Source organism: Mobula hypostoma, chromosome 6 (assembly GCF_963921235.1).
Source record: "Mobula hypostoma chromosome 6, sMobHyp1.1, whole genome shotgun sequence".
NCBI lineage: Eukaryota > Metazoa > Chordata > Chondrichthyes > Myliobatiformes > Myliobatidae > Mobula > Mobula hypostoma.
The window spans coordinates 133487547-133503739 of record NC_086102.1 but is presented as its reverse complement, the minus strand read 5'-3'; the positions used below and the strand labels follow the sequence as shown (position 1 = coordinate 133503739).

Genomic DNA, 16193 nt, shown 5'->3' with positions numbered 1-16193 from the left:
CTCAGCCAGTGAATGTCAAAAGCAGAAGAGAAAAGTCTGAAGTGTATTCAGGAAGTGCGCCAAAGCATTATGAAGAAAATTATTCTAAATCTGAAATGCAAAATCTCCTCAGTGAAAAGCTAGTTTCATTAATTAATCTATCCATATGTTACATATAAAATGGCAGCCTTTCAGAAAATCCAGTTTCATTTAATATCTAATCTAATTACTGAATTCATAAGAACACAGCAACAGCACTTTCAATTTTTATGGGGCTAGGGGAAATCAAGGATTTTGTCAGTATATGTTCCCCATAATTTAATCATATGCTATTGCTGAGCATTCACAACAGAGCTTAATTGCTAATACAAACACAACACTGAATAGAGCTGCATGTTTTATTTTATTCCACTAGAAAATTAATTTAGCTATGATACAGTAACCAAAATTTACAAAAATATACAGAAGTAACAATTAGCAATGCATCAAGCACATGAAGGTCCATGAAGAATTTTATTTCGTCAAGACTATCATGTTACCAAATGATCCCAGTTGACAATACTGCAAGATGGTGATCATCAGTAATCTTAAGAAGGTTCATTGCAAAAACACTAGCATCCATTACACTTTAAAGTTGGAATGTTCTTTACTGTTGCTATATATTAGCTTGAGTATGTTACCTACTCATCTTCAAAGTTTAGTAAATCAATTATCAATCAAATTCAATTCTTGGGGCGATAATTAGATCATCAGTATCTTTAATTCGCCTTTAGAAGACACACAAGTTATAGCTTCCATATGTATTCACAAAAAAGAGATTTGTAGTAACATGTTATATTGTGCCCAATTGAAAAGATTGTATATTGCCTTTCAAAAGTATTCATCCCCCTTGGAAGTTTTCATTTTTTATTGTTTTACAACATTGAATCATAGTGGACTTAATTTGGCTTTTTTGACACTGAGCAACAGAAAGACTTTTGTGTCTAAGTGAAAATAGATCTCTACAAAGTGATCTAAATTACAAACGTAATTACAAATATAAAACACAAAGTAATTGATTGTGTATTCAGCCCCTTCAAGTCAGTATTTAGTAGATGCACCTTTGGCAGCAATTATAGGCTTGAATCTGTGTGGATAGGTCTCTTATCAGCTTTGCACATCTGGACACTGCAATTTTTTCCCGTACTTCTTTACAAAACTGCTGAAGCTCTGTCAAATTCCAGGGGGGTTGTGAGTGAACAGCCCTTTTTAAGTCCAGCCACAAATTCTCAATTGGACTGAGGTCTGGACTTGGCCACTCCAGGACATTAACTTTCTTGTTTTTAAGCCATTCCTGTGTAGCTTTGGCTTTATGCTTGGAGTTATTATCTTGCTGCAAAACAAATCCTCTCCCAAGTCACAGTTCTCTTACAGACTGCATCAGGTTTTCCTCTAGGATTTACCAGTATTTTGCTGCATTCATTTTATCCTCTCCCTTCACAAGCTCCAGGGCCTGCTGCAGTGAAGCATCCCCATAGCATGATGCAGCTATCACCAGGCTTCACTGTAGGTATGCTGTGTTTTTGATTATGCCAAACATAGCGTTTAGTCTGACAGCCAAAAAGCTCGATTTTGGTTCCATCAGACCTTAGAACTTTCATCCAGCTGACTTGAAAGTCTCCCCACATGCCTTCTGGCAAACTCTACCTGAGATTTCATGAGAATTTTTTTTGTGCAACAGTAGCTTTCTCTTTACCACTCTCCCATAAAGCTGTGACTGGTGAAACATCCTGGCAACAGTTGTATGCAGTCTTTCCAATCTCAGCCTCTGAAGCTTGTTATCAATCAAATTCAATTCTTGGGGCGATAATTAGATCATCAGTATCTTTAATTCGCCTTTAGAAGACACACAAGTTATAGCTTCCATATGTATTCACAAAAAACTCCTCCAGAGTTGTCATAGGTCACTTAGTGACCTCCCTCACTAGTCCACTTCTTGCATGGTCGCCCAGTTTTTGAGGATGGCCTGCTCTAAACAGATTTACAGCTGTGCCATATTTTTTCCATTTCTTGATCATAGGCATAGTCAAACTTTATTGATCCCAGGGGGAAATTGGTTTTCAATACAGTTGCACCATAAATAATAAATAGTAATAGAACCATAAATAGTTAAATAGTAATATGTAAATTATGCCAGTAAATTATGAAATAAGTCCAGGACCAGCCTATTGGCTCAGGGTGTCCGACCCTCCAAGGGAGGAGTTGTAAAGTTTGATGGCCACAGGCAGGAATGACTTCCTATGACACTCTGTGCTGCATCTTGAAGGAATGAGTCTCTGGCTGAATGTACTCCTGTGCCCACCCAGTACATTATGTAGTGGATGGGAGTCATTGACCAAGATGGCATGCAACTTAGACAGCATCCTCTTTTCAGACACCACCGTGAGAGAGTCCAGTTCCATCCCCACAACATCACTGGCCTTACGAATGAGTTTGTTGATTCTGTTGGTGTCTGCCACCCTCAGCCTGCTGCCCCAGCGCACAACAACAAACACGATAGCACTGGCCACCACAGACTCGTAGAACATCCTCAGCATTGTCCAGCAGGTGTTAAAGGACCTCAGTCTCCTCAGGAAATAGAGACGGCTCTGACCCTTCTTGTAGACAGCCTCAGTGTTCTTTGACCAGTCCAGTTTATTGTCAATACGTATCCCCAGGTATTTGTAATCCTCCACCATGTCCACACTGACCCCCTGGATGAAAACAGGGGTCACCGGTACCTTAGCTCTCCTCAGGTCTACACCAGCTCTTAGTCTTTTTCACATTAAGCTGCAGAAAATTCTGCTCACACCATGTGACAAATCATTGACTTAACTGTACTCCAAGGGTTATTCAGTGACTTGGAAATTTTCTTGTATTCATCTCCTGATTGGTGATTTTCAATAACCTTTTCCTGAAGTTGCTTGGAGTGTTATTTTGTCTTCATGGTGTAGTTTTTGCCAGGATACTGACTCAGCAGCAGTTGGACCTTCCAGCTATAGGTGTATTTTCACTACAATCAATTGAAACACATCGACTGCTCATGGTGATCTCCATTTAACTAATGTGACTTCTAAAACCAATTAGCTGCACCAGTGATGATTTGGTGTGTCATATTAAAGGGGTGGGGAGGGTGAATACTAGTACATTCAATTATTTTATTTTATATTTGTAACTAATTTAGATCAGTTTGTAGAGATCTGTTTACACTTTGAGACACAAGTCTTTTTCTGTTGATCAGTGTCAAAAAAGCAAAATTAAAATCTACTGTGATTCAATGTTGTAAAACAATAAAACATGAAAACTTCTGGGGGCAGGGGATGAGTGGTGAAGGCTTTTTATAGACACTGTTATCAGATTGTAGAGTCATAGAAAGTCACAGAATGGAAATGGACCCTTCAGTCACTTAATCCATGCTGACCATCAACCACCCATTTGTACCAATCCTACATTCATTCTTTTATTTTTATCATCTCCACATGTCTGCTAAGGGCAATTTACAGTCACCAGTTAACACCATGGAAAAAAAATTAAAAGAAGATTGAGGGGGGATCTTATTGAAACGTATAAAATTCTAAAGGGATTAGACAGGCTAGATTCAGGAAGATTGTTCCCGATGTTGGGGAAGTCCAGAACGAGGGGTCACAGTTTAAGGATAAAGGGGAAGCCTTTTAGGACCGAGATGAGGAAAAACTTCTTCACACAGAGAGTGGTGAATCTGTGGAATTCTCTGCCACAGGAAACAGTTGAGGCCAGTTCATTGACTATATTTAAGAGGGAGTTAGATATGGCCCTTGTGGCTAAAGGGATCGGGGGGTATGGAGAGAAGGCAAGTACAGGGTTCTGAGTTGGATGATCAGCCATGATCATACTGAACAGCGGTGCAGGCTCGAAGGGCCGAATGGCCTACTCCTGCACTTATTTTCTATGTTTCTATAAAAAGAAAAACTTAATTATGCAGAGAGTAGTTGGTATAGAGAATGGGCTATCAGAGGAAATGGGAGAGATGGGTACAATTACATTTTAAGGACATTTGGACAGGTACAGTACATGGATAGGAAAGGCCTAGAAGAATATAGACCAATGCAGGTAAACATGCTGTATGTAGTATAAGATTATCTAAAGGTTTTCATTGTGGAAAAAGAGTCTACTGCTTTCCCGGCATATATGACAGATAAACTCTTCTCAGGCTTCCAGCCTGGTACAGGTATCAAGTTTAATTGATATTTCAATGACAAACTCTGCCTCTTCCTTGATGAAGGGTTTCAGCCCAAAACATTAACTGTTCACTCTTTTCCATAGATGCTGCCTGGTCTGCTTAGTTTCTCCAGCATATTGTGTGTGTTGCTTGGATTTCTAGCATCTGCAGATTTTCTCGTCTTTATACTGCATAGATTAGACTATTTGATGCTCTGGCAAAATCTAATCATTAGCTCTTTTATATTAGCGATTTTTTTCTGAACAAAAATTAAGTCTTCAAAATTGATGGAAATTGTAAAAAAAACTTATTTCCACATATTTCTTTAACTTATTTCCTATAAATGGAGTCACAATCTAATGAGTGATAAATTATTTTGTTCCTGGATAGGGAAAGTGCTCTAAAACATTGGTCAATTAAACTATAAGTGAATTGTAAGAAATAGGACGCTGTTGCAAGGATTTTTCATGTTATATATCCAAAACTCTAATTTACTGTCAACCGTATCTCAAAGCATTCATATTTTTAAATTGGGATAGGAAGCATCTTTCAATGTTATTCAATATAAGATTATTGGGTCAGGTCACAGGAAATACCAATAAAGAAATACCAATTCTCAAAGTTGTATATTATGCTTTTGTCTTGGAATGTACAAGTGAATAAACAACTGGAGGAATAGTTTTATATGACTCTGCCTTTTGCCAGTCTAATATTATAGTTAGCTTTTTTTCTTGTTTTAACAAAACTGATGCATTGCTCTGGATTAAATCGATTTAACTGGAGCAGCAGGTAATCCTTGATGGTTAAACTGAACATGTCAATGATATTCAATGGATAATCATTCTACTAAAATAATAATAGTTAAACTTTACAATTTAAAATAATAATGCATAAGTGGTCATACTTTCCAGAGTTTCTCAGAAGTTGACTGATAATTTTCATTAAAGCATTGCTACATTTTATGTTACAGTGGCTTGTGAAACACCAGACAGCACAAGTTTTATGGGTACTTGGGCACATTTAATATTCATTATTCAAATTTGAAAACAAATTGTAAATTATGGTCACCAACCTCAGATACAATTGGATTGTTTTTAAAATTGGCCAACAAGTTTGCCACTGATAAATTTAAAAGGTAGTCCCAGGCACCACATTCATTTAATAAAGAGAGAAAATTCCTCTTTGTTTTTCCCATTGTGTCTACAATTATAGCAGCAGACAGTGGTCATATCAAGGAAGTCTACTGAAGCAATTTTAGTTTGGTATTCTGCAAAAGTAAAAATAAGCATAATTACAGAATGTATCGCGATTTGGCTTTTTGCTTCATTAAAATCCTTCAACAACCTTAAAATATTACCTAAACAATAGCTAGGGACTCCAATAGTTAACTGCCTTTAAAATTGAAGTAGTAGCTGAGAATGCATCTTTTCTCCTGATAACAGGGCATACTGAAGACAAATTATGGCTCCCAGAGCACACTTACTACTTCATTACATCTTTAGAGAAGTTAATTATGGGTGATGTTCTCATTCAGAGAGCACTCACATAAACCTGTACTCTGTGAGAGGAGTTTTACCATTTAGCAGGCCATATATTAGTATTAACGCTAGGGTAACAGAATTGTTTATTGTCAGCATTCTTGAATTTACCAGGTTGCCATGTTGACAGGCTTGCCTGATTCGCATCACACAGATGAGCTGATAGAACCAACCTCTGCTTGCAATTACTTTGATAAAAATAGTTGCAGTTTATTCAGTAATATATTTTAGTTCTTTGGCCAATTACTACATTAAGTGCCTTAGATAACAGGGTACCCGTTGACTTAAAAGTTATGGTTTGACATTTTAAATTACAATAGCAAAGCAACATGAATCAACACCTAGATAAAATTACGGCCCTTAGTTCACCAATTCCACTTATTTTTATAAATGAACATTAAAGTGTTGCATTTCTATTATTTTTATAATGCTTTTTTAAAATTAGAACTAGAAGATAAATCTCAACCAGTTGCCTTAACCAGTGAATTACAGGAGACTCAATTACTTTGAGCTATGCTCAGATGTACAATCCACCAAAGGATGAAAAATAACAAAATTATATTTTATGAAAAAGATACCAGCATTTTTAAAAAGATACTTCTAGGCAGCCTAACCCATCAGTCTACAATGGTAAAATAAACCCCTGCGGTGCTAAGTGCCACGGATAACAAGCGGGAGGTTGGTTTGCCTGTATGCCTTGGTGTTGAGGTAATTAATGCAATGCTCATGTTGTTGCAGGGAACCTTGAAGCTTGTTAAAAACATTCAGAAATAGGCAGAATAAAGAGTAACAATCAATCAAATATGAAGTGGGTAAAATGCCTCCCTTCAATTTTAACCAACTCATTTTGTGCACACATTGAATGTTTTTGCTAAAATAGTCTTCATGAACTTCAGCAAGCAAAGAAAAACAGTAAAACTCCTGCTTTCAGAGCTATTTATAAACAATGCTTTTATTTTACCTGCTCATTTGCTTTCTTTAAATGTACAGTATAATAAGCTCTCTAGTGGAATGCAAACGACTGAGAGACTGGAATGCAAAATAATGCTTTGCACCCAATTAGTCTGCTCTGCTACAAGATTCCTCCTAGCCATAATTGCTTCACATTATTAGTTGAACCACGTTAATGACTGTGCCAAATGTGCAAGAATCTTTCTGCCTCACGTTCTTGAAGAGAAGTTGATACTTGAAATCATCTTCTGGATCTTATCTTCATTTTTCAGTATGTTTGCCTTGACAGCACAATTCTTATCCTGCTGGTCTTTGATCAGCTGTTCTAGTTCAGCAAGTTCAGATTTTAATGGCTCCACAGCACTGTCTGTAATGCTGAAAGTATCAGACAAAAAGCTCAGATTTGTAACATGGTCATTATCAACATTATAAACAGGCAAAGGCAACCTTGCAGAATTAAGTTGGTGAAAATAAGAGAAAATAAAGTTTAATTGCTGTGCTCAAATACAAGCAGCATTAAAAATTGCTACATTGTGTTTTATCCTTACAATTTCTCACATAGTAAACTCCACATACACAGTCCACTACGCTAAATAATTTAACACACAAAGTAAAACCTTTTTTTTTGCTTTGTTCCAAATTGTCACAATGCACACATACGAATGAGCATTTGGGAAACTGGTGGGGTGGCAAAATGAATGGGGAGGGATGTGCTGGCTTCTGGCATCTTCTACTGGGTTGGGACAAGACATTTCCACATACCTTCTCTTCACCTTCTCCTCCCCTGTGCCCAATGACTCCCTGTCTGATTTCCCCCTCTCCTGCAGATGGGGGGGTCAAGATGAGTATCAGATAAAAGGGTGAAGCCAAAGGGTGAGGAATGGGAGATTAGTCAGAGAGAAAAACCGGAAAGTGTGAGTGGCCAGGTACACTACAGGGAGGGGATAGAGTGAAATAAAGAGGGGTGCTATCTATGCAAGCTAGAGTATTAACAGTGTGGGGGAAAAAGGTGTCAGAGTGTGCTACAGAGAATGAGAAAGAGAAATTGGAAGAGAGGGAACAGCACGAGAGTGAGCAAGAAATCATGAGAGAGAGATGCATTGAGCTGGTGCTGTGAATGCCATGAGAATTACGGCCAGTTTGCTATCCCACCAGACGCCACACAGCAACCCTGATAACTGTAGGATGCAAAACACCTTACAGCACTTTAAATCTGATTTTGGCTAACTTTGGCCAACCACCAAGTTCAGGAACAGTTATTACCAATCAACCAGCAGTCTCTTGAACCAGAGGGGATAACTTCACTCAGACAATCACTGAAATGTTCCCAAACCCATGGACTCACTTTCAAGGACTCTTCACTTCATGTCCTCAATATTTATTGCTCGCATTTATTATTTTTTCTTTTATATTTGCACTGATTGCTGTCTTTTACACATCGGTTGTTTGTCCCTCCTATTGGGGCAGTCTTTCATTGAGTCTATTGTATTTCTTTGCGTTTACTGTGAATGCCCGCAAGAAAATAACTATATACTTTGATAATAAATTACTTTGAACCTTAGCCAACATAACCCTATATTTAGCAAAGATATTTTTCACACTATTAATAATAAATCATTGAATGTAAAGCTGATAATTACTATGGATTTCAGGGCTGAACCACCACCAGTATACATACCGAAGTTTTTGTTCATATTTTATCTTCTTCTTTACAAAATATATTATGTTTAATTAGTCCATTATGTGAAATGAGTGAATTGAGAATAACTGAGAATTTTCTTTTAACAAAAATATATTTGCTTTTCAGCTCCTTTACCCTATGTTGCTTTATCCAAGATATGTTGCTTCTTCTAAAGCACTTACCCACTAATCTATATCATTAAAACAATTCAACACTTCTATGTACACATGTATTCAGTGTTTCTGCAGTTCCTAACCTTTGTTCTTTCAGGAGAGTTTCTGCATGCTTTTTGTTTTCCTTGCGCCACATTGATAACTCATTTTGCATGGAATCCATATCTTCTTGTATGTAGTCCATTATCTTTCCAAGAGGCAAGGCACTGCGGCACAGGGTCTGGATGGATGTTCGTAGCTTTTGTATTTCCTTTGTTACTAGCTCCTTCTCCTTCCTTCTCGCTGTTTCAGAGATGATGGTTTTCTCCTGTTAAAATAATTTTGTGTCAATGTTAAAGAAATTCAGAAGCTGGATTCCATATTACTACTAGTATTTAGATACAGTAAGAGAATGTAATCTGAATATAATAAATTTATTTAATTCTCTATTTCATTTATGATTTTGCCAAAAAAGCAATGCCATTTACCAATTACTTCTCAGAATTACACACAATGTTAAAAATAGCAAGTGCTGGCAATGCACAAATATTCCAGCATACGAGGGGTGGTTGACAAGTTCGTGGCCGAAGGTAGAAGGAGATGAGTTATACAGCTCTCGTTACATGCACACGCAGTTCAACTCTTTGAGTGAAAATGCAGTAAGTTTGAAGTTAATAACTCATCTCCTTCTACCTTAGGCCACAAACTTATCAATCACCACTATTGTGGACCATTTCTGGAGGTCCAAGATGCCAACTTCTACAAAGAAGGATATGCTCCATGACCACTGGACTCAGTGTGTAAATGCAGGAAAAATAAATGTGCTAGGTTTTCTAAAATTGACTCCTCCTACCTTAGGCCACGAACTTATCAATCACCCCTCGTACGTAAATATAAATGAAGCCTGGCAACAATTTTTTTCTTTTGCATTGGTTAAATGGAAAGTTTTTTTTGTTAATTCAATATTTAACTGAATCAAGAAATAAGTTGATCTGCCAATTCACCAACTCTAATGGATTTGCAGCATAAACAATTTAATCAATATAGGTGGAACAAAGCCAATCACATTACTTGTTTATTCAAGAATATCAGCTTACTAAAATATATTGATAATACAAATCAAGAGAAAATAACACTTCTTCAGGTATAGCACTTAAACTAAAATGTGAAATCGTAGTACATATCTTTATGAAAACAAAAGGAAAAACAAACTTCATAGTAAATTTATTATCAAAGTACATATATGTCACCATATACAACCCTGAGATTCATTTTCTTGCAGGCATACTCAATAAATCCAAACTTGAATAACCACAATAGAATCAATGAAAGACCACGCTAACTTGAGCATTCAACCAACAAGCAAAAGATAACAAACTATGTTAATGCATAAAAAAAATCAATAAGCAATAAATATATTTGATCTCTTTTTTTCCTTTTCAAGGTTGTTTTGAAGACCCTGACCTGGAATTACACTCTGACTTTGGTTCTTTGCAGGAATGGGACCTGCTCTCAGGGCCTCACGACCAGCCACTTTTTGATATCCCAAGGACACGGCCTGGAAGATCAGTGTGCCTTCAGGGTGCTCGATTTTCATGGCTCTGCAGATGGGTTGATTTAAGGCTGGTGCCCCTCACTGAGGCGTTGCAGGAAAACATGGAACATCAGGAGCAGTGGGTTAGCTGCTGGCTGTGTATCCAGAGACCTCACCACAGGGCCAATTCTCTGGGCACAGAGCTCAGAAAAAGTAACGCAACAGACCTTTAACATCATAAATCAAAAAGTTGTTTGTTATGTCTCCCCTTTTGCTGTGAAACGGGGACACCTCTTTTTCCTTGAGAGAGACAGAGACACACATACACACACACACAGTGGTACGTCCAATAACCGGGTGAAGAAATAGTCTTTGGGGCACTGCAAATCTGTGTCTTTATTGATGCTTTGCTGCACGGTTGAGTGCTCAGTGGAGGGCGCCGATGCTTTTTTTTTTGCTTGGGTGGGGGGCGTCATTGCCTTGCTGTGGCTTGTGTGAGAGAGGGGGGAGACCTTTGGAGTTCTAATATTTAACAGTCATTCATTATTTGGGGCACTCTTCTGTTTTTGTGGATGTTTGTGAAGAGAAAGAATTTCAGGATGTATATTGTAGACATTTCTCTGACATTAAATGTACCTATTGAATATCAAGAACATGAAATTAAGAGTCCTTGAAAGTAAGTCCATAGGTTGTGGGAACATTTCAAAGATGGGTCGTGAAGTTGAGAAGAGTTATACACACAAAATGCTGGAGGAATTCAGCAGGCCAGGCAGCATCGATGAAAGAGACTAAACAGTCGACGTTTCGGGCCAAGACCCTTCGGCACGACTGGGGGAAAAAGATGAGAAGTCAGAGTAAAAAGATGAAGAAAGGGGAGGAAGAAGTACAAGGTAGTAGGTAATAGGTGAAACCCGGAGAGGAGGAGGGTGAAGTAAAGAGCTGGGAAGTCTATTGGTGAAAAAGATAATGGGCTGGAGAAGGGGGAATTTGATAGGAGAGGACAGAAGGGAATGGAAGAAAGGGAAGGGGAGGAGCACCAGAGGGAAGTGATGGGCAAGTAAGCAGTTAAGGTGAAAAAGAGAAATGGGAATGGGGAAATAGAGAAGGAGAAGGGAGGAAGACAATTACTGGAAGTTTGAGATGTTATCCACTTTGGTACAAGAGCCCGATGGTTGAGGGGAAATAATTATTCCTGAACCTGGTGGTACGAGCCCTACTGCCCCCGTACCTTCTTCCTGATGGCAGCAAAGAGAAGAGAGCATGTCCTAGGTGTGGGGGTCCCTGATGATGGATCCTGCTTTCCAAAGTGAAGGACTCAACCATATCCACTACTTTTTGTTGGATTTTCTGTTCAAGGACATTGCTGCTTCCATTCAAGGCTGTGCTACAGTCAGTCAATATACTCTCCACTACACATGAGAGAGAGACAGATTTTACTGTCCTTTTAAACTACTTCTCTCCGCTAGGCTCTGCATAATTTTATACACATCTTACCTTAGTAGGTAACACACATAAAAGTTGCTGGTGAACGCAGCAGGCCAGGCAGCATCTCTAGGAAGAGGTGCAGTCGACGTTTCAGGCCGAGACCCTTCGTCAGGACTAACTGAAGGAAGAGTGAGTAAGGGATTTGAAAGTTGGAGGGGGAGGGGGAGATCCAAAATGATAGGAGAAGACAGGAGGGGGAGGGATGGAGCCAAGAGCTGGACAGGTGATAGGCAAAAGGGATACGAGAAGATCATGGGACAGGAGGTCCAGGAAGAAAGATGGGGGGGGGGACCCAGAGGATGGGCAAGGGGTATTTTCAGAGGGACAGAGGGAGAAAAAGGAGAGTGAGAGAAAGAATGTGTGTATAAAAATAAGTAACAGATGGGGTACGAGGGGGAGGTGGGGCATTAGCGGAAGTTAGAGAAGTCGATGTTCATGCCATCAGGTTGGAGGCTACCCAGTCGGAATATGAGGTGTTGTTCCTCCAACCTGAGTGTGCCTTCATCTTTACAGTAGAGGAGGCCGTGGATAGACATGTCAGAATGGGAATGGGATGTGGAATTAAAATGTGTGGCCACTGGGAGACCCTGCTTTCTCTGGCAAACAGAGTGTAGGTGTTCAGCGAAACCGTTTCCCAGCCTGCGTCGGGTCTCGCCAATATATAAAAGGCCACATCGGGAGCTCCGGACGCAGTATATCACCCCAGCCGACTCACAGGTGAAGTGTTGCCTCACCTGGAAGGACTGTTTGGGGCCCTGAATGGTGGTAAGGGAGGAAGTGTAAGGGCATGTGTAGCACTTGTTCTGCTTACATGGATAAGTGCCAGGAGCTAGGTGCCCATAGCTACACCTTTAGTTTGGAGGAAGTGGGAGGAGCCAAAGGAGAAATTATTAAGAGTAAGGACTAATTCCGCTAGACGGAGCAGAGTGGTGGTAGAGGGGAACTGATTAGGTCTGGAATCCAAAAAGAAGCGTAGAGCTTTGAGACCTTCCTGATGGGGGATGGAAGTATATAGGGACTGGACATCCATGGTGAAAATAAAGCGGTGGGTGCCAGAGAACTTAAAATCATCGAAAAGTTTAAGAGCGTGAGAAGTGTCACGAACATAGGTAGGAAGGGATTGAACGAGGGGGGATAAAACCATGTCGAGGTACCCGTATGGGTCCTAGGTATGCCTGCCTTTTTGTTGGCTTTGTGGAACAATCTATGTTCCGTGCCTATTCTGGTACCTGTCCCCCACTTTTTCTTCGCTACATCGACGACTACATTGGCGCTGCTTCCTGCACGCATGCAGAGCTTGTTGACTTTATTGACTTTGCCTCCAACTTTCACCCTGCCCTCAAGTTTACCTGGTCCATTTCCGACACCTCCCTCCCCTTTCTAGATCTTTCTGTCTCTGTCTCTGGAGACAGCTTATCCACTGATGTCTACTATAAGCCTACTGACTCTCACAGCTATCTGGACTATTCCTCTTCTCACCCTGTCTCTTGCAAAAACGCCATCCTCTTCTCGCAATTCCTCCGTCTCCACCGCATCTGCTCTCAGGATGAGGCTTTTCATTCCAGGACGAGGGAGATGTCTTCCTTTTTTAAAGAAAGGGGCTTCCCTTCCTCCACTATCAACTCTGCTCTTAAACGCATCTCCCCCATTTCATGTACATCTGCTCTCACTCCATCCTCCCGCCACCCCACTAGGAATAGGGTTCCCCTGGTCCTCACCCACCACCTCACCAGCCTCCGGGTCCAACATACTATTCTCCGTAACTTCCGCCACCTCCAACGGGATCCCACCACTAAGCACATCTTTCCCTCCCCCACTCTCTCTGCATTCCGCAGGGATCGCTCCCTACGCAACTCCCTTGTCCATTCGTCCCCCCCATCCCTCCCCACTGATCTCCCTCCTAGCACTTATCCATGTAAGCGGAACAAGTGCTACACATGCCCTTACACTTCCTCCCTTACCACCATTCAGGGCCCCAAACAGTCCTTCCAGGTGAGGCAACACTTCACCTGTGAGTCGGCTGGGGTGATATACTGCGTCCGGAGCTCCCGATGTGGCCTTTTATATATTGGCGAGACCCGACGCAGACTGGGAGACCGCTTTGCTGAACACCTACGCTCTGTCCGCCAGAGAAAGCAGGATCTCCCAGTGGCCACACATTTTAATTCCACATCCCATTCCCATTCTGACATGTCTATCCACGGCCTCCTCTACTGTAAAGATGACGGCACACTCAGGTTGGAGGAACAACACCTTATATTCCGTCTGGGTACCCTCCAACCTGATGGCATGAACATCGACTTCTCTAACTTCCGCTAATGCCCCACCTCCCCCTCGTACCCCATCTATTACTTATTTTTATACACACATTCTTTCTCTCACTCTCCTTTTTCGCCCTCTGTCCCTCTGAATATACTTCTTGACCATCCTCTGGGTCCCCCCCTCCTTGTCTCTCTTCCCGGACCTCCTGTCCCATGATCCTCTCGTATCCCTTTTGCCAATCACCTGTCCAGCTCTCGGCTCTATCCCTCCCCCTCCTGTCTTCTCCTATCATTTTGGATCTCCCCCTCCCCCTCCAACTTTCAAATCCCTTACTCACTCTTCCTTCAGTTAGTCCTGACGAAGGGTCTCGGCCTGAAACGTCGACTGCGCCTCTTCCTATAGATGCTGCCTGGCCTGCTGCGTTCACCAGCAACTTTGATGTGTGTTGCTTGAATTTCCAGCATCTGCAGAATTCCTGTTGTTTACCTTAGTAGGTGTTTCTTTATAATTCTCAGTTCTAACCCAGACCTGCAGCTGTTCCATTGACACTTTTTTTTTGTATCCAGTACATTTACCAAACACTTTGAATCAAATTGGCTGAAGATGAACTTTTGTGACAGGGAAACTACAAGGTCTGGCCAAAATAGATCACCTACTTGGCACTTGAGCCTTGTCTTTTGCACTTACTTGTGGGCAATTGACATCATTAAAGATACTTATGGAACCTTCATCTGCCCTCAGAGGATAATTTAATAAAGCTATATAGAATGTTTAGCTATTTAAACATCAGCTAAAATACTGTATTTCATACTATGACCCCCACCACCAAGGACAAGAACAACAGGCACAGAGGAACACCACTACCTGCAGTTCTACTATATCGGTCCCTCCCTCTACCCAACACTACACATCATTTTAAATGGAAAATTTAAAGTTTTTCCTTCATTACTGGGCCAAAATTCAACAGAACTGAGGGAGTACCTTCAGAAGAATGATAGCAATGTCGCATCACCACTTTCTAATGGGTAACAGCTTCTGTTCTTGCCAGTATGCCTCAAACCCCAAAACTTGAGATTATGGACACAATATACACTGAATCACCAAATTAAAATACTCTTTCTTCAACAAATGATCCAAATGACTTCAACAGCAAATGGTTTACAACTTGCCACTTACGAACAATGCCATGTTAGTGTTGGGCTTCAATTGAACATTTGATTTCATTATGGAAAGTAGCAAGCCTTTGAGGGTTCTCTTTTCCCTTCTCAAGCTTATCAAGGTCAACAGAATGTTTAGCTGAAGGATCTTGACCCAAAACGTCAACTGTACTTTTTTTTCCCCACAGATGCTGCCTGGCCTGCTGCGCTCCTACAACATTTTATGTTTGTTTGAGAATGTTTTGTTTAATCATTCTGATATCAAACAAACTCTAAGGAGAATATTATGTGACAATTTTTATGATATCAATCAGCACCATCAAAAAGATCTTTGTAAACAGACAGCTAATATTTGAGGTTGAGCTGCCTTGTGGGAACTGTTTGTGCCAAGTCATGTCATTTGGCTCTCCCATCCCCCACCTCCCGTAAGCCTATTCCTCCCTTTGGCTCTGTTTCCTCCACAAGCCCCATACTGTTTTCACAGCTGTGTTTGTATACCCTGGGGAAACCTGCCAAGTGCACCCTGTCCTACAGCTACCTCCTGTCCATTACCACCAAGACAAACATTTGTATCAAAAAAAATGAAACAAATAGCATTACAGACAGAATCCAGACTGAAGTTTACTTGCTTTCTGTCAATTTTATAAGCATTTCAGTTCAGTGGTACAGTATTTCTTTCCTCATTTTTATACAAATATATGGAATAGCTGTGAAGCAGTCAACGTGTACAGGGAGTGTGTGGGTGGCTTTTTGCACGGAATTCCAAGGACAGACACCCTGTAAAAATAAATCACAGTACATCTCCTTCTTATAACAAGGGAATAGTAATAATTCAGACAATTTATTCCTAGTCTATACCGCCTCCTTAAACCACCACTGTCCCATCTGAATAGCAATAACTCAATCATTTATACGCTCCACTATGGCCTACAAACCCTGGATTCCAATATTTTTATTATCTTTCACAAAGCACCAAGAAAAATATTTATGCTCAATGCCGTAGAAACAGTCTGATTTCCCCATTACCTCATCAAATGAGAAAAACACTGTTCCCATAGGTGGCAGGTGGCTAACAGAAAATTATTTCAAAGAAAATGTATGAAAGTGACCCAGTTTTCTTAATATTAAAATTCACATAAACATTTCATTATTAAAATGCAATAAAGTAATCAATATAGATAAATAAGGGTTTTTGATAGTGTGGTAAAGTTTCTTCCAATTATTGATTAACATATAGG

General features: G+C 40.3%; 1 protein-coding gene across 1 annotated transcript in view; it reads right to left on the bottom strand.

Annotated features, from left to right (window-relative positions):
• Positions 1–374: 374 nt before the first annotated feature.
• traf3ip1 (TNF receptor-associated factor 3 interacting protein 1) overlaps positions 375–16193 on the bottom strand; it is a 151190-nt gene continuing 135371 nt past the window's right edge. Inside the window, exons 14-15 of the mRNA XM_063051778.1 lie at positions 8622–8845; positions 375–7059 (exon numbers count right to left, since the gene is read on the bottom strand). Of these exons, the coding sequence (XP_062907848.1) occupies positions 6894–7059; positions 8622–8845 (390 nt within the window). The 3' untranslated portion in view covers positions 375–6893. The remainder of the gene's footprint in view (positions 7060–8621; positions 8846–16193) is intronic.